The sequence below is a fragment of the Amblyomma mixtum genome, chromosome 2 (genome assembly GCF_055824585.1).
Source record: "Amblyomma mixtum isolate Tamu chromosome 2, ASM5582458v1, whole genome shotgun sequence".
Classification (NCBI taxonomy): domain Eukaryota; kingdom Metazoa; phylum Arthropoda; class Arachnida; order Ixodida; family Ixodidae; genus Amblyomma; species Amblyomma mixtum.
In genome coordinates, this window is record NC_143013.1 from 57192805 (window position 1) to 57214452 (window position 21648).

A 21648-nucleotide genomic window follows, 5' to 3' on the forward strand; every position below is an offset into this window, starting at 1 on the left:
TCTACCCTACATATTGCTTGCGTTACGCAGCAGAGAGTAACCACTAGGCAATTTATTTATGTGCTTTATTTCCCGCAGCAGAAACATGCCCTTATCATTTCATTTCCTACGCGTGAAGCGATTAGAACTTTCCAGGAGGAATGACGACCATGAAGTTTATGTGATATTCATGTTGGTGTTTGGTGCTTTAGGCTCCTCATCTTGAATGTTCAGTGTTGAACTTGTATTCAACGGCTCCGCGAATCACGCGAAATTCTTATCCTGATTAGCGTTGAGCGCATTTGCTGCTATGCTGTCAGTTAGTTTATTTTATGTGTAAAGGTCCGCCCTATAAATAGCTTCCCGCTTACGACTTCGTTTGTTTTTGCGTGTCGCCACCACAACGACACAATAAGATCTTTCCGTTCAGCAAGATACCTCTCGCGAAGGTTGTTTTTTTTTTAACGAACTTTACTTAGTCGCGACATCTTTTTGTTTCGACATCAGAACGGCTTCATCATTTGTTCTTGCGAGCAGGAATAAACTTAGATAGCGAAAATGGTCATTCAGAAGCAGCTTTGCTTTTAAGCAACTCAAGACATTTCGTATCTGCGTCGATGCCAGCACCAAGCACGATACTGCGAAATACGGAACTTGAATCTGCCAGCAGATCTGTCACGCCACCGTTCTCTAGCACTCGGCCGTCGCCCATGACCACCACCCTGAAAGGCAACAGGAAAAGCCACGTCTGATTCACACATACAAAACGACAGTACTATAAGAACATGTACAAAACAAAAGGCTTGCCGTCGCATGCAATGCAACGAACGCTGAGAAATTATTCTAACTTTCGGCGATAACCTTGTTGCTACTGCACCAAGAAAAAAAGGCAGCAACTGTTGGCGCGTAAAAGCAAACAAATTCAACGTTCCGGCAAAGGCGCTGATTGTTGTTCTTCTACTCGCAGATAACAAAGGTGAAAATTCTTTTTTGCGCTTTGTTGATTAAAAAGCGACTAATCACGCACAAGTAAGTTCCAGAATTATGGCCATCTTCAGGTACTGAATAGTGGCAATAATATTCAAAACACGACCGCCACGTCGGCGCCCACTCTGAAGCGCTTTTAGACCACATCCCCACAGAGCGCACATCTTCGAGAGCATTCATTTTATGGAGCACACAACTTTTGCCCCTTATAGACTTAGATGAACACATTATCATGTTGATCACACTATTACTCAACCCAAATGGCCCTCACGGCTCATAGCCTTGCACAGACCACACAGTCAGAAGATAATACGACTGTTTTCCAACCCACATGATCCTTACGGCTCACAGCCCTACATGGACCAGATAACCATATTAATGACACTAGTACTAGACAACCTACCTCGCCCTTACGGCCTTATAACCTTGCAAGAGCCCCACGATCACAGTGATGGTACACCTATTTCCCACGGCTTACAGCCCTACTTGTGCCAGGTAATCAGAAAGCTGGCACAATTTTTTTTATGAGCGCACATAGGCTTAACAGCTGATAGCCCTATATGGACCCCATGATCACAAAGCTGGTACACTATTTCGCTGCCAGAATTCCTCTTACGCCTTGAAGAGCTGCATAAAACACATGAGATATGGCGCTATTTGTCGACCTGCTTGACCCTTATAGGTTATAGCTTTGCATGGACCCCTTCATCAATGAGCAGGCTCAACAATTTCTGAACTCAGGTGGTCATTAAACAGCAATTGAATACAGTGTTCGCACACCTTATTCACAGTTCATCTACCGCCAACGGCTTACTGACACACGTGGACTAGATGGTAACAGAGATATACAAATAGTTCTGAACGCACGTGACCTTAGCTGCTTATAGCTCTACGTGGGCCACATCAGCCCAAAGCTCGCCAGCTATTTCGGTACACCTGTAGGGCAACAGACTGATCATCCAAAGTGGGCCCTAGATTTTCCGAATTGCATGGCTGCTGTGAGAATGGCTCCCATTTTGCATAACAGCGTTCGACAGGAAATAACTTTGAAGCAGTGGTAGTTCATAAAACTACAATGCGCCGTTGTCAGTATCCAGATATCAAAGCGAAGAAATTTAGCGGCCACTCTGAAACCGTTCACAAAAAATAGGCCGGCCTTTTGTCATCGCTTTGTACCGACAGAAAATAATTTGGGCACGCTGAAAACGCAATACCGCATCTCCCCGTAGGTGCGGTTACCGATTATTATTGCAAGCTTTGCTAACGCCATGAAGACTTTGTCCTCTGAATTCGTCTAACAGCTGCTTTTCAAGGTATCAGTGTTCAGCTCCTGGTCTCATGGTCACATTATAAGTCTTTTCCAGCCATAAGCGCAAATTATGATCCTATCTTTCGTGATAAACGCCGGTCGACAACCCCGTCTCATTGGAACGTGCACCAGAAAACATAGCGTGAAGAATTACTATATGACGCTCAGTTTATTTCCTTAAACAGAACCTTGAAAAAATAAACTCAATCACGTGAAATTAGTGTCTCGGACTACCGTGGGAACTGTCAACATACGTCGTCTTCATGTCACGTAGTCCAAACTTTTAGTACATGAAGTATATTCTTCACCAGATACTTTCAGGACAATTTCATGTCATACACATTTTTTCTCTACTTCATTCGCATTAGCAATTTGGCTCACCTGTCATAGTCGAGTATTGTGTCTATGCGATGAGCTATTGTGATGACGGTGCAGTGCGCGAAGCTTTCTCTCAGGGTGGCCTGCACCTTCTGCTCCGTGTCCGCATCCATCTGAGATGTGGCCTCGTCCAAAACCAGGATCTTCGTCGCTCTCAAGAGCGCGCGAGCGAGCGCCACCAACTGGCACTGACCGGCACTGTGAAAGGTCATCAAAAAATATAGTTAAAAGTATGTACTCCCACGCGATATGTACAAAACTGCAGCAATAGCTTTACAAATCTCCTGAACGCCTGCTTTTCGATGGGGGAGATCGTGCCTTGCGTGGCCTTACCGTGATATTGTGGCCGGAATGTGCAGCATTTTGCAACCCAGTTATCAACTGCGCGCTCAGGCACTGGGGCTGGGGAGCTCTTATTATAGCGAGGAGCAATAGGTTATCAGAGAACAAAAGGCGCAGTAAATGTCGCGCAAAGCCCTTCACCTGTTATTACCCGGTGGTTCGCGGAGTGCCCGCGAGGGATACTGCGGTCGCCTTCTGCAGTTGCGGCGTCGGAACACGCTACCTCCCATCTCCATCTCTGTGCCCATCTTCTCACTGTAGTTCGTGGCGCTACCCTTGTGGGTATTGCCGTTTTTCCTTGGTGTACCCGACTCGAAAGCCCGAGGAGTTGTCAAGACAGCTGAAACAGAATTCGCGCCAGTTGCGATTTTCCCCAGCGGCGGTTGAGCCCGGCGGCTGAGCCCCCCCCCCCCCCCCCCCTCACGCACGCACTTCTCGCTGTCTGGTCTCCGACGATGAGAAAGCAGATGTATGGCCAGTGACCTACTTTCTTTTCTGAAATGCAAAATTCTCTCCCTTTTTTTTATTCATTTTTAATTTTATTCGTTTGAACCCGTTGTGTCGTATGACGGTGCGGGCAGGGCACATTTTTCTTATTTCTTTTTTAAGCCCAAACTAATATCTGTCTGGTCTCCGACGATGAGAAAGAAGATGTCTGGCCAATGACCTCCTGTACGCGGAATTCCGGCTCGGGCGTCTGCGGGGCCAGCCGGGGCTCGGCGCGGGACGTTTCGACGCGATAGTTTACGTTTCGTCGCCGCCTCTGATTCGTCGGTCCCGGGCCCCGGGCTGTCTGGGGAGGGTGAGGGAGAGAGGGGCACACTACGGGGGGACTGTGGAATGTAGCGGAGGGCAGTCGAGGTGGAGATCTTGGATGTGGCGGTGTGCTGGCTAACCGCGCGTGTGTGTGAAGTGTCAGCCGAGAGGTGGTCGGCTCGTCGCGAAGTGTCTGGGCAACAAGTAGCGACTCCGGGGACCCGACATCGACAGCCCGACGCCTATCTCGGACCGGACCTCAACCACCCGAACAGCTAAGCCCCCGCCACTCCCACATTTACGAACTATACCCTAAATTCTTTCTTTAAAAGTGCCTTGTATTTGTATTTCCCCTCGCCTATCATATTTGATACTGTGTGTCAAGGCTAAAATTTCTTCCGTCTGTCCTGTGTTTACGCTGTGCTATTCTTGATGAATTGGTGAAAGTGTTGTTCTCTTTGTTAATTAAATTCTATTCACTCTCATTCCCGACTCCTGTGTCGTGCCTCCGGTCAGCGGCTGGTCAGGCGTGGACCTATCGCCGGTTAGCCACTCGGTCCTGCTTAAGATCTGGCACCTGGGTGGAGGTGTTTGTCTCTCCTCCCCTAGAATTGGTAACAGAGAGTGTGGAGCACATTTGTGGCGTGCTCCCACTTCGTGACAACAGCCATCGCTTAATATCTGTCGTAGTGTCACTTCCATAGTTGATTGACTATAATGCGTTCTGCAATAAGCGACCTTAATGTGCACTTTTCCCGAGGCATCTGTGAGAACGTGTGGCCCCAGCGTTGTCACGGGGGCTGTTGGTAGAGGCGTGTAGGTTCAGACGCATTTTACTGGACGGTTGTGCGAGGGAGGCACCCGACGGGCCTTGGAGGGTGCTCCGATGAACTAGGAGCGCTGGAACCACAGATTTAACATCGGAAGAGGTCTATATTGCTAACTCAATGAATCTTCAAGTTCGCTGTCAATAAATATGTATTCATTCACCGAACACTCTACTGCCAGTTCCTGCATAGTTTTCTCATTGGAAGCACATTAGAACGTCTCAGCACTTCTGTACGCCTACGCATATCTGCCATCCAATGCTGTTAATGGCTCCTCTAGCTGTGTAAGTTTATGATAGCGTACCTTAAAATCTGAACTAGACAAGATACCTTATTTTACGCTTGTTTTGCAATCCGTACGTACTTCATCAATGCGAAGCCAGCTGCTCAAATTATGGAAGACAGTCCATAATGAGACATACTCTGCTGCACATCAGTGCAACGCAGGACTGTTCATTAATCAATACGCACTAATACATCGTTAATGGCTCTTCAACCACTTATTAACCCTTACAACCTTGAGAATAATTTCATGCAATTATTTTGTTACACAACAAAATATATTTCTTTAAGCTTTAGTTTCGGGCTACTGGTGTTTTATAAGGTTTGCTTGGTGCAGAAAAGAACAATTTCTCGCACTTTGGCTTTTTTTTCTTTTTTTTTACTTTATTTGTTCCTCAGACAGTGTCTAAGAGGAGGCCAAGACTAAAGGCTAAGAGCCTGACGAGGCCTTGGCCCCGAGTCGGGATGTCTACTTTTGTAGACAACCTGAAGATTCTGACTAGCACTACAAATGTGATGAAAAAATCTAATTCCTAATCCAAAAACATTGTGCATATAAACTCAGAATACACAATGGCATTACATTAACTTGCAGAATTGTTCAAAATACACAAAAAAATGTCAAGGGGCATTTGAGAGGAGACTGTGCGGTCGAAGAAAAAACACAATAAGAGTACTATAAGAACGCGGTTTCTTCAGGAATCTAACCAACACTATATGTTGCTTTTAAGTTAGCGTTGCTCCCAGAGGTAATCACTTTCGCAAAAAGAGTGCCTTCAACCTTCTAGTGAAAACTCGTTCATTAATGATGGTAGAAAAATGCGCAGGATTTGCCCCACATATTCGTAGCTGTTTGCAATTGCTGTACCGTGGGAACACACGTCCAAGTAGTGATTGAGGGTTAAATTTTTAAATAATTATATGGTAGCGAAAATCTCAACAAAATTATCCCGTATGACTTAAACGACTTGCCCTGAAAGTCAAATCCAGAGCTCAACCTCACTGCCTGTGATTTGAACCTCATCTTTTCGTGTGACAACATTAAGACACCAACCTCAGGTTTCCTCCTTTCTCAGATATGGCGAACGACAGAGCTTCTGGGATGTTTTCGAAGAAGTCGCTCATGTGCACGCTGCGAAGAACTCCCCACAGCTCCTCGTCTGAGAAGCAGCCTTGGGGATCCAAGTTGTCGCGAAGTGTGCCAGTGAACATGGAGGGGTCCTGGGCACAGTTGAGAAAAATTGCACTGCTGTTTACTTTCGAAATAAGAGTTGGGACAATAACGGAGGCATAAAAGTGCCTGTTTGCTGCCGCAGCGTTTACAGGCGCCCGGTACAACGCCTAAAAATATAAAAGTGCGCTAATACGTAATTTCGTAACACTCTAATGTTCACTGTAACTATTGGTGTGAACGCCGATAAACAGGACTAATAAATAATTATTTTTATGTTATGAAGCCGGATAGGCATAAAGAAACTCAGAATGAATGTTTCATTCCCCACTCACAGTGGTCTAAACCATGTTGCGCTGGATAAAGCGAATAGACGTACCGCTGCTGGCCATCAGTTCCATAGCTGGCATTACGTACGACATCGGCGGCGCCATTTCGATGGAATCGATATGGCTCCGCACTCACCTGGGCGCTTCGAAAGATTGCACGTGGCACGCAGTCCCCGAGTGATGTGCGCCTGTGGATGTGGCAGCGTGCAACGCTATTGCTTCTGCTTTCAAGAATTTGTTCCTTACGGCGCTGACAAGAGTCACTTTTTCGGAAAATCTAAAAACTGATATTGCAACCTACGAGTAAGCTAAGAAGCTCTAATTGAAATGAAGCAATGAGTTGCAGCAGTTAAAAATATATTGCTGCGAAGGCTTGTAACGTTAGGTTTTGCTAGATAAGACACCTTAGATGCATTGTGATGTGCGCCAGAGGAGACAATACTAAGGCGTAAAAACGCCTTTTATAACTCAAGAAATCTATTTTTTAACTTCGCTAGCAGGCTTTGCTGTAACAATTTGAATAAGCCGGGTGTCACCGGAATCAGGAGGTATAGAATATATAAAACGTTTAAGAACAGCCGCCAGACAAATAGTGTGCAAGTGCATGCAACATACACCTCTTGCTGTGGGTCTGTCGTTTGAACTTTGTAGTGTGAGGCTGCCGGAGCATAAGCGGCGCCATTCTTCCACTATGCGATAATAAAACGCGAGAAGCACACCTATGTAAGTCATCCCTCGGGAAACATTCTCAGCGGCCATGAAATGTCGGTCTCTAAAGCAATATAACTGTGCTGCTGGCGTGCTACTGACTCTGAACCGTAAGGTCATTTCCATAAATCTACGACATAAGTGTTCGTAACAAATATGCGCCTAGGTGAGGCCGCAGCGTTGTTATGGGCGGCTATAATGTGATTGACGAAGCTGTGGAGTGCAGTCATACTCAGGGCATGCCGCTTAAACAGATTTGTTCAATAATATTTCTTTCCTATTGATTGGGTACAACCAGAGCTTCACTTTTTACAAGTGAGCATCTGCACTGCAATTTCTTAAAAAAAAAAGTTTTTTCATGTCTCACAGTTTTGCCCATACCTGAGGTATGACACTAATAGCAGAACGCAGACGATTCAGAGGAACAGTACATATGTCGACTCCGTCAATAGTGATGGATCCAGATGTTCGCTCTATCATGCGGAGCAGGGCTAGCACCAGTGAAGATTTTCCTGCACCAGTCCTCCCTACGACAGCCAACTGTAAAGTTGAGAAAAATCAGACACTCTAATTAGCGTACACATAGACGTAAACCTTGAACACTTGCAAGCTTGCCTGCGAGTTCCACAAGCTATGTGTCATGCTTTGCAAGCTCTGTAATTATTTCTCTGTCTGTGGCAGTGAAAACAAGACTTCATTACCGATGATACGGCTGCGGCTGTCGTAGTCAGTGATTCAACCGCTGTACTTTTTATGTAGTATTTAGATATGATTGTGTGCAGCACTAATGTAGGCAATGAATTTGTTGCTCCTCCACGTCTCACTTCTTCAGGCTTATCTGCAGCGGTTTTTTATTGCTTTACTTGCATTCTTAAATCAGAAGCTGACAGTAACCCTATTCAGGTTAAAAGGAAATGATCTCCACCTAAAACAATCCATTTTTCCTACAATCGCTTGCAAACGCGTTAGATTAAGGTGTTTCATTGTAGACAAGTTCACCACTACGTTGCTACAGCCACGCTCGCGTGTACCTTTTGTCCCGCGTGTGCTTCAAAGGAAACGTCTTTCAGGGTGTCCTCAGCAATCCCAGGTCGATACGACGCGGAGAAGTGGTCAAACCTCACGACACCTTTGCACGGCCACAAATCGTCGTAAGGATGAAGAAAGAGGCGAGCACTGAAGGGGTCCTTGAGCTGCGCAGAGACTGCCTGCATGCAAATGTGGCATAATGTATACAAAGCGACCTTTTCCTTCTTCTGACATGGCTGATTGCTTTAAATGGACTCGGCTCATATGTGACAGAAGTACTCCTTTTCGCAGCAAACATATGGCGTCCCTCGCTGCGCAGCTGTGTTTATCACCGTATTAGAATAACACTATTATGATCTCAAGCCAACTGAACGGTAGAAAAATTTGTGCGACGACTTGACATTCTTGTAAAACAGCGCTCCACCTCCACCTTACTACATGGTGCACACCAAACAGCTTGCGGGTTGAAAGTCCAGGTGTTTGATGCCAAACATTGTCCTCCTGCGACATTAGTGAGTCGTGACAACAGCCTGTTTGCGGATTACTACCAAATTGTATGTACCGAGTGCAAACGCACTCATCATAAACACTTCGCAGAAGGAAATTCTCAATGATCGCTAGAAAAAAATAAAATTCGGATAACCTAATAGAACACGCCCCTGAAATCACAGCAAAGGTAACACTATCCCCTCCGCAAGCAAACAGCGTAATGGAATCTGCAGAAACTACCGAGCCAGAGTACCCGGGTTCGAACCCGACCGCGGCGGCCGCGTTTCGATGGAGGCGAAACGCAAAAGGCGCCTGTGTGCTGTGCGATGTCAGTGCACGTTAAAGATCTCTCAGGCTGCAGAAATTACTCTGGAGACCTCCACATACGGCACCTCTTTTTCTCTTTCTTCTTTCACTCCACCTTCCTCCCTTCCCTTAGCCAAGATATGTGAGACAGATACTACGCCATTTTCTCTCCTCAAAAACCAATTTACCAATTTTCCTGCGGAAACTAGGCATGCTTCAGTAAAAATGGCACAAATCAGTGACTGCGACCATACCCAAGATGGGGACATCAAAGTAATTGACACTTCCAAGGTGACATGAGCTATGAGCAACGCACTAAACTCCCTACAAAACATATTGAGTGTATACAGCATGTAAGAGAGTAAACGTAAGAAGCTGAGCTTTCAGCACTCTTGTCCATAATATTATTACGGGGGGTAAGCCCAGCGGCAAACGGGACAAGCCACAGTCAGAAGGCACACCGAGCTAAATCACTCCAGCACAAACTGCCACGTCCTCGTCGTCGTCCACTGCCGAACGTCCCAAAACAACGTAGTCTTCACCTAGCAACTATGCACCGTAACACTACCCCCCCTCCTCCGCCCGGCGGAAGGAAGCACAGTCTCTGGGCTTCCTGAGGTGGTGGGTTTGGATGGTAGGGCTTAAGACGGGCGACGTGTACGAGCTGTGTGGAGGGGGCCGCACGAGGAGTGTGGGGTTGCAGGGGCGCGATCTCGTAGGTAACACTGCTCAGTTGCCGCAAGACGCGGTAAGGACCCACGTAACGAGGCAGCAACTTCTCACACAGGCCCACACGACGCGCAGGGAGCCAGAGGAGTACCAGGGAGTCGGGAGGGTAATGGGCGTCACGGTGATGAAGGCCATACCGTCGTTTTTGAGCGAGTTGTGAAGCGTCGAGGCGATCGCGAGCGATTTGGCGGGCGGCGTCAGCTCGGGCAATGGCGTCACAAGCGTAACTGCTGGTACAAGGGTCGTGAGGCAGGAGGCTGTCGAAGGGTAGCAACGGGTCGCGGCCAAAGAGCAGGTAGAAGGGGGAGTAGCCGGTGGTATCATGGCGTGTAGAATTGTAGGCGAACGTCGCGAAAGGTAAACTGGCGTCCCAGTCACGATGGTGGTCTGAGACATACATAGACAGCATGTCCGTCAGGGTGCGGTTAAGACGCTCAGTAAGGCCGTTGGTCTGAGGATGGTAGGCCGTCGTGGACTTGTGGCGGGTAGAGCAGGAGCGCAGAAGGTCGTGGACCACTTTAGAAAGAAAGCAGGGGCCGCGATCCGTAAGCAGTTGACGAGGAGCGCCATGAAGTAGGACGACGTCATGGAGAAGAAAGTCGGCGACATCGGAGGCACAGCTGGTAGGGATAGCGCGCGTGATAGCGTACCGGGTAGTGTAGTCGGTCGCAACGGCAATCCACTTGTTCCGGGATGTTGATGTGGGGAAAGGACCAAGCAGGTCGAGACCAACACGGAAAAATGGGTCAGTCGGGATGTCGATGGGCTGAAGCTGGCCACTGGGTGGAAGTGGGGGCGTTTTCCGGCGCTGGCATTGATCACAAGCAGCAACATAACCGCGGACAGAGCGGTAAAGGCCAGGCCAGAAGGACCGCCTGCGTACGCTGTCGTACGTGCGTGACACGCTTAGGTGCCCTGCAGTAGGAGCGTCATGAAGTTGAGCAAGTACTGTGAAGCGCAGATGGGTCGGGACGACGAGCAAGAGGTCGGCGCCATCTGGGTGCATATTGCGCCGGTACAAAATATCGTGATGCAGCATGAACATTCGTAGAGCAGGATCGGAAGGGTCGCTGCGGAGGCGGTCGACTATGAGGCGCAGAGATGGATCACGGCGCTGCTCGTCACCAATGTTTAGAAAGTCTGATACGGACAGTACACAGTCGTCGGTATCACGGGTGTGGGAATCAGGGGGATCGACAGGATGGCGGGACAGACAGTCAGCGTCTTGGTGCAGCTAGCCGGACTTGTAGACAACACTAAATGTGTATTCTTGCAAACGCAAGGCCCAGCGACCCAGACGGCCTGTAGGGTCTTTAAGGGAGGACAGCCAACACAAAGCATGGTGATCCGTAACTACGCAGAAGGGCCTTCCAAACAAATAAGGGCGGAATTTTGTTAACGCCCAAACAAGAGCAAGGCACTCCCGCTCCGTAATGGAGTAGTTACGTTAGGAAGGAGAGAGCAGGCGGCTGGCGTAGGCAATCACACGATAGTGCTCGTGTTGGCGCTGCGCAAGAATGGCGCCAATACCATGGCCACTGGCGTCTGTGCGAAGTTCCGTAGGCGCAGATGGGTCGAAATGGGCCAGCACAGGTGGAGCAGTGAGGGCCGCAACAAGTGCCGTGAAGAAGCGAGCTTGGTCAAGGCCCCAGGAGAAAGGGACATCCTTCTTCAGGAGGGTGGTAAGGGGACGGGCCGTGTCGGCGAAGTTCGGGATAAACCGGCGAAAATACGAGCAGAGCCCAAGGAAACTGCGCACATCGCTCGAGGAACGGGGAGTGGGGAACTCACGAACGGCACGAACTTTGTCAGGGTCGGGCTTCACACCAGACGCATCAACCAAGTGGACGAGGACCTTAATTTGGCGCTGGCCAAAGATGCACTTCTTGGAGTTCAGTTGGAGACCAGCGTGACGGAAGACCGCAAGGATAGTAGCAAGACGGCGTATGTGGCTTTCGGCGTATGTGGTTGTGCACCGTAACAATATTAGATTGTAAGGCGTCCTTGAAGACAACCTTTTTCGCTGGGCTCATGAACCAAGAAGAAAGGTCAGGCACCTTTCCGCTTCATTATCGCTTCCTCCTGTCTATTACAGTCGACCTCAGCATCAAGAAATCCAAAAGAACCTTCCTGGGCAAGAGGCAAAGAATGTACATAATTTTCTTTGCATATATTCAGTGTGATCTATGTAACTTTCCTGCAAAACACGTCAACACTACGCGGGCTACCTTGTGGCTTTGTGCCCAAAGAAGTCAGAACATTGCACACTTTCTTGCCTGTTCCAAGGGCAGTTCTGTATATTCCAGAACACGATGGAAAGCCGCATCTCCCTGTGCAGTCCAAAAGCCGCTTAAGAATACCGCAGTCAAGGCGAACAGCACCTGCACACAGAGCGGTAGAGCAAGCCTTAGCCCCTAATACCCTGTAACCCTTCGGCTTAGTAACCTACTTCACAACGATTAGTATTTGCTAATTTTCGTGCTTTGCGTTAATTCTTTATTCTCTTCTGCGGTAGCAAGCTGGCGACAGGCAGTTCTTGCTAGTTGGCAGCTATGAAATCACAGGCGATTGACAACAATAGTAGAAGAGCAAGATATGAATCAGGAAAACGTTGTACAGTCTCAGGACACCGAGATACTCTTTAATGAAAAGGAAAGCCTCGACGAGACACAGAATTAGCGCGCTGCTAACAGCACCCCTCATTTCAAGTATTAAAAAAACGCGCACAAACAAAGCGACCAACATTGTTAGAAGTACCTTAAGCTATGCTGTGTCACTTGTGAACCTAAACGTGTCAGCGTCATCACAATGTAAACAACGCATGTGTGATGTGGCAGAGAGCAGAGCTATTGTATAAACTTTTATATGAAGTTAACTTTTTACGCCGCTCACGAATAATCTCTCCGTGTGTGTGCGTCCGTGTTCGTGTGTGCGCGTGCGCGTGCGCGTGCGCGTGCGCGTGCGCGTGTGCGTGTGTGTGTGTGTGTGTGTGTGTGTGTGTGTGTGTGTGTGTGTGTGTGTGTGTGTGTGTGTGTGTGTGTGTGTGTGTGTGTGAATTTCACGCAAGAAAACAACGACCATTTCTTACTACACTTGTGAATGAGTAGTGGCGAAGCCAGGCTAATGTGGCTAGCGCACTTTCTAAAGGGTGGTTAATGTTTGTGTATGTACTGAACACAGCACTTAGGGAGCGCTTGCTTCCCAAGAGTAAACTTACTTTCATAACCGCGTAGAACGTGTGTGCCCCTACCTAACAAATTTGACTGTGCCTAATAAACTTCGCTGGAGGCATTATTTGTACAGACTTCGTTCGTCACGACGAGCGGGTTTGATTTTATTCTATGTGAACGTAATATTTCGCTGTAACTTTGTTCACGTGCCCTGTGCTAGCGCAGGCTTCATGCGACCATTACCAACATTTTCCGGTCACATTCATTCTATATATCTGCCATACACCACTAAAAATGTTCGCAGCCTACCGTGATAGACGACAGCAGAGAGATTCCGCTGGAAGCTGCGGCCTCGGGATCGTTGTGCGCCGGCCCGACAACAACGGCCACCGTTAAGAGAACAACCAGCAGGCCGCCGAAAGTGATGATGAAGCGGCTGAATGCGAAGCAGTACGTGAACATGTTGAACGCCTGTAAGTAGTCGCTGTGCAGGCGTCGGAACCGGGTGCAGAAGCGGTCCACGACTCCGTAGCAGCGTATCAGGCATACGGAGTCCAAGGTCTCGGTCAGATGCTGCAGCACTTTGGACAACGTCGTGCTTTCGTACAGGCGTCCCCTCATTGCCGCAGGCAGAACGTACCACTGCGAGAGCATGGCGGACGAGATACTAAAGGTCAATGTTGAAAAACAATGATTAATGCATTGTTTAGGTACGAAGCTGCAGCAGACTTTTCAAAAGTCTGGCTAGTTGGCACCCCTGCACACTTGCTAAGATAAAGACACTTCGCACTGAAAAATACGCATACAACACGCGCATGTCAAGCACGCGCGAAAAGAATATGCTTCAAAAGCAACTCATGGAAAGAGCCCGGACATCAGCCTACGCCAATGTGGTTCCCGACTGAGAGCTCCAACCGCCGCTACAACCTCCTAAACTATTTCATTAAAATATTTTCACCACCACCAATCGCCATAACAACGCAAGCGACAAAAGCCGAATGTTACATGCATTCCAGACGAGGGCTAGACTGGATGCTTTCTAACTACGAAACCTGCTTGATAACTGTTACGGACACTTCCTTTATTATTTCTGCTCTTTCTAGCTTTTTATTTTTCTGTCTCCCTTGCTTTGCGTTTCTGTCTCCGTGTGTGCATGCAAAACACAATGACCACCGCTGCCACTGTCGTTAAAAGCAGTCAAGCATTTCACTGCTCCTCTCACATTTACCCCACTGCCGCTAACAAAGGCATCTCTGTCATTGTTTGTATGCCTGCAGACGTCCTCTTCCTTATTCTTATGTGGGTGTTCAAGCCGCGCATCGGCGTCTTGAACTTGGCAGTTCTCTTCCGCAGATCATCGATCCATTTCGTCTTTCTAGTGGAGTTTTAACAGAGGGGGGATAAATACGTTCTCCCCCGGTTAATTGCGGCTGACGCAATTCCGCCGGACCCCACCCCTTGATAGCGTCCGCTACCGAGTGCAAGTTGGCCACGGCGGGCCTTGCTCTAAAGGAACAAAAGAACGACATTCTGGCTGACGCAAACACGGCATTTATTCCTACAACACTAACGCCAGCTAGCAACAAAACATACTAAGGAATCAAGGTAAACGTTCGCCCACGTCAGGGCAAGGGGGAAACTCCGAGGCCGGACGGGACGAGCTGGCGGGAGCATGTTCCCACCACGAGGCCTCGCCTCGAAGGCGGAGAGCGAGAGTAGCGCGAACACATTCGTACGCGACAAATTCCCGAGCCAAAGAGCCGTCCTCCACCGCGCGCCCAGCAATCACGCTATCCGTGGCGCTCGTGGCGCTGTGACGCCAGTGCCCTCTCTTGTTAGTTAAAGGGACACTGAGGAGAAATTGAAGTTGGCTTGTATCGACAGAATACCAGCTCCTGATTACAAAAACGCCACTCATACTGACAACAAAGCTCTTGTAACGTAGAAAAGAGCAAGAACCAAAATACAGGTATCGCCGCCACAGGCCAAACTCGCAAGTACAAGCGTGATGAGATCATTGAACAAAGCAGTGTTGCTAGAACGAATGGTTCGAGCAACACCAGGAACCGAGAAACCATGCATCACTGAGGCGCAGCCAATGCATGCGCAAATCTCTTTGACGTCGCCAGATGGCGCCACATGCCCGGCTGCTACGCGCGCTCCTGAAGCATCGGGACAAATCAGCGCCTGTTGTCCGGCGGTAGGCGGGCTCCCGGTATTCCGCTAGCGGTAACAAGGTACACGGTATGCTAAAGGTGTCTATTTGCGAGAACTTCGTTGACGACTTCGAGAACGAGATCCATCGTAACGCTGGCAAAACGCCAGTGCAAACGTAATCGAAGCGACTGTAGCGACGGCCGCAATAGCCGATAGATGCTTTCAACGTGCGGCCGGCGGTAGCTTTCTTTTCGGCTGCTGCTAGGCCGCACTGCTGGCAGCCAGAAATCACGGAGTCTGCGTTACGTCATGTGCACGTCATGTTTCACGTCTCTTAGTCCTGTGTCGTCTTAGACGAATCCCAAGTCTGAATCAGAGCGGCGGGAAAAAGTTTTTCAACTTCGAATCCAAATTTCTTAGAAATAAATGCATCTTTCGCTGCCGGCCAAGTGGCAACAAAGCCATGACATGCCGAACTATCGGATTTTACTATAAAAAAAATATTAATAGTGCTCTCCTCAGTATCCCTTTAAGGTAACTAACCAAGCTAAAGAGGGTGCATCGCGGGGAAGCCGACCACAGTGGACCAGCCGGGTGGGTCCCCACATCCTCTACTGGAGTTTCGTACATTGCAGGGTTGAACATATTTGCTTCTGCATAGGTTACTACGCATTGTCCCCCCCCCCCCCCCCCTAACGCCTGTCTTCTTTTTTTAAGTAACCCATATTTACACAGTAAAGATGAATGGCTCTCAAGAGAGCTGTGAACCGTCTATGTATCTTTTTAAGTCAGAGCACAGTCGGTCAATGCGTGGCATCTTTTGCCACTTCTTTCAAGTTCATAATGCAGACGTGCTCATGTGCATGGGGCTGACATGCGTCTCAGTGCTATTCTGGCACATCGGCATCACGTAATTGCTAACGGATCTCGGTTTTTACTGTTTACACTTCAACACTTGTTCTCCAAGTTATCGATTTATAGAACTCTTTATTTTTTTCCCCGCTTAAGTCGAACTACTGCTGTGCGAATAAGCATTTTTTGCTTGGAATGGCTGAAAACAATTGAACAAAACTATTCTCTCAAAGCAGACCTATATGCGTTTGTAAGTCTGTGCAACGCCCGCGAAAATTCAAATAAAGCTTCTATGATCGCGGAACTGCTCTAAGTTGAAAAAAAAACTGCAGATATTGTAAGCGAAGAGGAAAAGGTGATTGATCAGGAAAGGCAAATGAGAGCTGCTTACCAAACGCTTTGTTCGTCTTACTTTGTGCCCTATCAAGTCAAAAACAGCGGCAAGCTAACAGGTAAGCACTTAATTAGTTTTTTCTAATTTCCTTCCGCGGTGCACAGTAATTTTTTACTGAACAGATTTTTTTTGCATTATCCTGAACGATATGCATGCACGTGTCATAAAAACATTTTTTGTAATATTTTTGGGCGAATTTAATATCTCTCATGCAACCAGCTTCCAAACGGATGCTTCCTGCGTTTTCATTCCTTTTCTATGGTATTCCTCTAGCATTCATCTCGTTAATGCAAGTGATCATCACGCACTTAATGAAAACTAACTCTCTCGAAAGACGTCTACACGTTACTCGCAGCATTAAACGTACATCAATGGCTTTGCACATGTCAGCGATCCCAAAGGTAATCTCATGGTAATTTTACTTCTTTTCCTCACCTAAAACTAATATATACTCATAGTGCTGGAGGGGCTAGCGAGCTAACATCTACTAACCACCAAACTCACCATTACGAAAAAGACGACGATCTGTGTGCCGCAGGCGAGTCCGAACACCAAGGGTGCTTGGGCCCCTATCACAGCGAGGCGTGCCCCAATGAACAAGAGATTCTGAAAAAGCTGCTTGTAGTGAACAAAGACACGGTTGTCGTTAACTTCCAGGTCCACGGAGAAACGATTGAAGATCCTGCCCCGCGGTGACGCATCGAAGAAGGAGAGTGGGCTGCCGGCGATTCTTTCCAGCATGTTAGCGTGAAGTTTCAGGGAGCGGTGGCGATTTGACCGGGCCAGCATGACGCCTCCGACAAGCCGGAGAAGAACTGCGAGTTTGCATAGCGACACTCAACGAACAGAACAATATAAATATCTCAAGAATCGAAAGAAAAGATTTCAGAATAACCATCAGCTTACAAATAGCGTCTACACAATAACTATCTGTCCACACTTGAAATCTTTTCTTTTCTTGTTGTACAAGTGTTGCGATGCGGTATTCCTTACAGTTTGCCGCAAGATAACCCTGAAGTATGCTTCCCGAAATACAACAGCCTTCGGAGCCCATCGCCTGAGACATACAGACATTAAACTTTGGTTGCGTTGGTTAATATAGCCTACTTACCATCTCCGGTGCAGAACAGAGCCAGCCATTGAACAATTTCCTGGCCGGAACTGCGTGTTTCCGTCGTGCTGCCCACGCGCATCAGAGCCCACGCTTTGATGGAAAGCAGCTGACCGGCCACAAATACGGCACTGGCTCCGAAGCATAACAATGCGAGCGGTGCCCACACGCCCGAGTATCTGAAGTATTCGACGACGATCTCTAGAAATCCCTGCAAAAGACAGAAGTATGAAGCGATGAAAGAGCGAGGCGGAAACGTCATGTAAGTCGTACAGACCCTGTTGGCTTGCTTCCGCCTTCGCGGAAAGCAAGAAGATTTACTGCATTTATCGGCGCCATTTTTTTTTTGGCTATCGAAAAGGCAAAAGCTTGAGAGTTTTGTTTTGTCACTCAAAGCCATACCCTTAGACATTTGGAAATCAGGAGTTTGCTGAACGTACACCCACCACGGAAAGTGGTTTCTTCCCACCTGCATTAGAATACCCTCATTCGGGCGGATCATCAAAAGCCTTGAAGGCTGATTTTGAGACAGCGAAGTGTCGACACATTTGTGGAAAGCCCTACTGACATCGCGGCTTCCCTCTCACCTACGCAGCCGCGTCACGTCTCATGGCCAGTTATCTACTCCCCTCACACAGCACTCACCACGACACAGCAGTATCACAGGAAATGATATACGTGCGCCACTTTTGTCTACATTTCCTTCCCTGCATTCCCCAGCTGAATGTTGAGAAGGCTGCATTTCGTGGAGAGCGCAAATTTACTTTCTACCTATACGACACCTCCTCGACAACATCCTCAGCAGCCATGGTAAAACAGCGCGGAAAAAACACGAGGACGGAACAAACACGACAACACGAGCGCTGACTTTCAACTGACGATTTATTACGCACATGTGTACATATATAGCATTCCCGCCAAACATTAAACAGAACAAAAAAACACTGCATCATCACTGAAAATATTAAATCTACATATCTACAAATGCATGCTCCAAAAAGGTGATTTCGCGGTTAGCTAGTGATAATGAGGGCTTACTAATGCATGCTGTACCCTCTTTGTCAATGTGATATGCCTCTACTATTTCCCTTACTATCTGATCCTTATGTTTGAAGATGACGGATGTCTGATGAAGCAATGGGGCGCACGTGTGCTCAGGTTGCCTGCAGTGAAGCGCCAAATTCGAACCGGCTGCCTTGTCCAAAGAATTGATTTGTTATAGCTATTTACGAAGCCTTGGATATTCCTCTAAAACTATTATATGCACTGGCTATCCGGATTGTACAAAACGCCATCAGGAGCTGCCGCTCATCCATAACACCGCGGCTGACAGAGCCATGCTATGGATTTTAAACTTTGTGCGTGAGCCGAGCGTCACTGCAACAGTGTGGTGTTTAACCTTGTTCAAGGCTTTAGACTTCGAGTTCATTTTCACTTGGAACAAAAGCTTCCCATCATCGGCAGCACACTTTTTCTTCTCCACAGTGAGTTCAGCTTGCAATATCGGGGTCCAAAGTGACTAAGCCCTCCCTCTAAGTTCCAAACAGTGCCACACTGCATGTGGGCGCCCCATGACGATGCACTCCTGGTATCAAAACCGATGCCTACATTGAACGTTCCTGAAACGCAGCTTATGCGCCTTGCCATTCCTTGCAGTAATCACGATCATAAATGAGTGGGAGAGAGGTGCATGCGAAAGAACGTTACCCACTGAAGTGCTTCCTCGACACGTACGGATCGCCTATAGTGAACTCAGGATCGCCTTAAGCTCAGTTATCTGACTATCATTTTCGCCTATTGAAGTATCAGAGCAAAAAATCACTCCATCCCTCGATCAAAACAGACTGAGCTTTCGAACTTTCTGACCTTTTTAGTCGTCATTCCTTCTTCCTTGACCACGCGCAGTGCTTCTTCGTCTTCCATCAAGAGCTGTTCCCCGTGCCTGAAAAAGAGACTAAAAAGTTAGTGATACTCTGATGTTTAAAACAAAAAAACTGGCAGGGGAAGACATGCGTGTTACATGTATCAGAAGCCCAGCTGTTGGAATCTCTTGAAAAAGAACTCCAGCGGCCATAGCTGTGGAAGCATGCGTGTTGCTTTTGCGCCGCGTACACATGCACAAACTATAAATTTCAAAATATCTAAACATCTGTATTGCTCATGACGCATGTTGTTCTTCTACTGTCTCACCTGAAGCTGTTGGAGCTTTTAGGCGAACGCGAAGGGCTTTTTTCCTCGAACAACATCACCGGCGCTCCAGGGTGTTCTTTCATTTCGCTAAGGTCACGAAATGAGAGTGTCGTCTTCTCGTGCATCAGCACCCACTGGTCGACACAGAGAGGCAGCCGGGTGTTGTTTGTAACCAGCATTCGAGTCTGCAAAGACGAACATGTAGGTCAACAACCTTTAAGAAAAAGTCGTATTCGTGGAAGCTATAGACAGATTGAAGGAAATGTTATTTTCACTGCGAGCTGCTTTTAAAATAAGTACAGTAATCGTGCGAATGTTATCCACGAACTGTTTTTTTTCTTGGGGAAAATAACCGCCCGGTATACGCTGCCCAGCAATCCAGCATTTCATCTGATTTCAGCCCAAAATTAAGAAAAAACGGCAAATTGTAGTGTAAGTATTCTAGAAAGAATTCACGCCTGTGCTGCTATACGCGGCGAACAGGTGGCGAGATGACTCCCGCGCAATACAAGAACATTTGGTCGCGAAAAAGCTCTGGGAAGAACAGAATGATCATTGGTCGCTGTCTCCTACCTTGACTAACATTAACTGAAGTTTTCTTTCAAATAAAACGTCCTTTCTTCTCTTTTAGGCTGCACTGCATATTGCAGCCTGCACAGGCATTCCTGCACTGCATAGCCATTCCTTTCAGCGGCACTTTCCTATTCCCCCGGGAGTTTTAAAAGCTCACGATCATTTCACTTGAGTCCGTAGCATTAATTACGTTAATGATCGCAATCAGATGATGGCCTCGATATCTTGCCACGCTTGAGCAACCGCAGCCAACTTACATAGAAGGTGCATATGTTATTTTGCGGATCTATCATTTGGGGTGCACGCCAAACTGTTGTTCAGTTTTTGCCATTAAAACACCAATGAAATGCTGTAATAGACAGCAACAGCGTTTGTGTGCGGGAGTATAACGAAGGCTTAACTCTCCTACACTAGCTGTTTGTATTCTTTTGCTTAGTCGCCCCACTCCTTTTTTTTCATTAAGGTGCTTGTTTTATGCACATTGATTGGACACAATAACTCGAAGCTAAAGACCTTACTCTGGAATGCACTAAAGCTTGATTTGTTATAGCTATTTACGAAGTTACTCTTGTCCGCATGATAAGCAGTTGCTCTTTCTTGTAATGAACAAAGCGGCAAAAAAGACGAGCACAAGCGAGTCACGTTGGACAAGACGGATTGTCCTGTATTAATCGGTTTCGTGCTTCTTTTGTTGAATTGTTTTTGAGTGGGCGCAGTCAGGCTGATGATGATGATGACTTCACAAGAAGATTGTGTGCCAACTAAACCAGACACAAGTTTTACATAATCATCTAAATCCACTCTTAACTCTCCGCAAACCTTTAGACCACTGTGTGAAATGCGAAAAAGTTACCCTTTTGAGTGTGTATGATACCTCATATATGGTTCCGAATGAAACAAAGAGCAAGCTTTACCTGAACGCGAATTTTTCGTTGCGTCGAGTGCATTTCAAGGAGGCCAATGCCAGTAGTCTTCCCGAATACTAAATACCTGTGTTGTAATATGACTTCTCGCATGTGTTTACGGCTGCAAGGTAGCGCACAAATACGCCCCGTACGTTTTCATCGTGCAAATAGAGTGATTCTCAAGCAGCAGAGGTAATTCGCCCAGTATTGCAAATTGATGGTTTCACTCTGGTCCTCTGTTGGAAAGGCCTTTGCCAATGCATTTCCAATATTGGGCCAATTACCTCTGCTGCTGGGGTTAGAGTTCGTGTACTCTGTATAGTGAGAGAATTTCGTGCTCTCAAGTCTCGAAAAACTCGTTTTTCGTGTCAGTCCTCCTTTTACCTTGTCGTTAAGCATGCCGGCCTGGCCGATGACATTCTCGAAGATACTTGAGGCCACACGACTGTCTTGCGAGCTGGTGGGATCGTCCAGGAGGTAAATGTCGCTTTGCGAGTACACGGCTCGTGCAAGGGCGACTCGCTGCTTCTGCCCTCCACTCAACATTTCGCCCTGTATAGTTACAGCAGAAAGCAAGTTTCATACGATCCGGTCAGCAAATGTCATTGCAGTATACTCTGAGTTTAAAAAAGCTCTTGTTTTACATTACATTTATACGAATTCATCTCCGCCTCT

The 21648-nt window shown here is 47.4% G+C and overlaps 1 protein-coding gene across 4 annotated transcripts in view; it reads right to left on the reverse strand.

Annotated features, from left to right (window-relative positions):
- Window positions 1–540: 540 nt before the first annotated feature.
- The window catches only part of LOC149359417 (multidrug resistance protein mrp-7-like), a 73129-nt gene continuing 52021 nt past the window's right edge, over window positions 541–21648 (reverse strand). For 2 of the 4 annotated variants that reach the window (XM_089571622.1, XM_089571624.1), the window contains 12 exons: window positions 21358–21525; window positions 19496–19680; window positions 19172–19247; window positions 17306–17516; window positions 16699–17009; window positions 13101–13433; window positions 11898–12002; window positions 8100–8276; window positions 7450–7608; window positions 5915–6081; window positions 2657–2851; window positions 541–701 (listed from right to left, as the gene is read on the reverse strand). In XM_089571622.1, the coding sequence (XP_089427748.1) occupies window positions 542–701; window positions 2657–2851; window positions 5915–6081; window positions 7450–7608; window positions 8100–8276; window positions 11898–12002; window positions 13101–13433; window positions 16699–17009; window positions 17306–17516; window positions 19172–19247; window positions 19496–19680; window positions 21358–21525 (2247 nt within the window). In that variant the 3' untranslated portion in view covers window position 541. Of the gene's footprint in view, window positions 702–2656; window positions 2852–5914; window positions 6082–7449; window positions 7609–8099; window positions 8277–11889; window positions 12003–13100; window positions 13434–16698; window positions 17010–17305; window positions 17517–19171; window positions 19248–19495; window positions 19681–21357; window positions 21526–21648 lie in introns of those variants that run through there. The other 2 variants (XM_089571623.1, XR_016288777.1) reach the window with 2 other exon arrangements.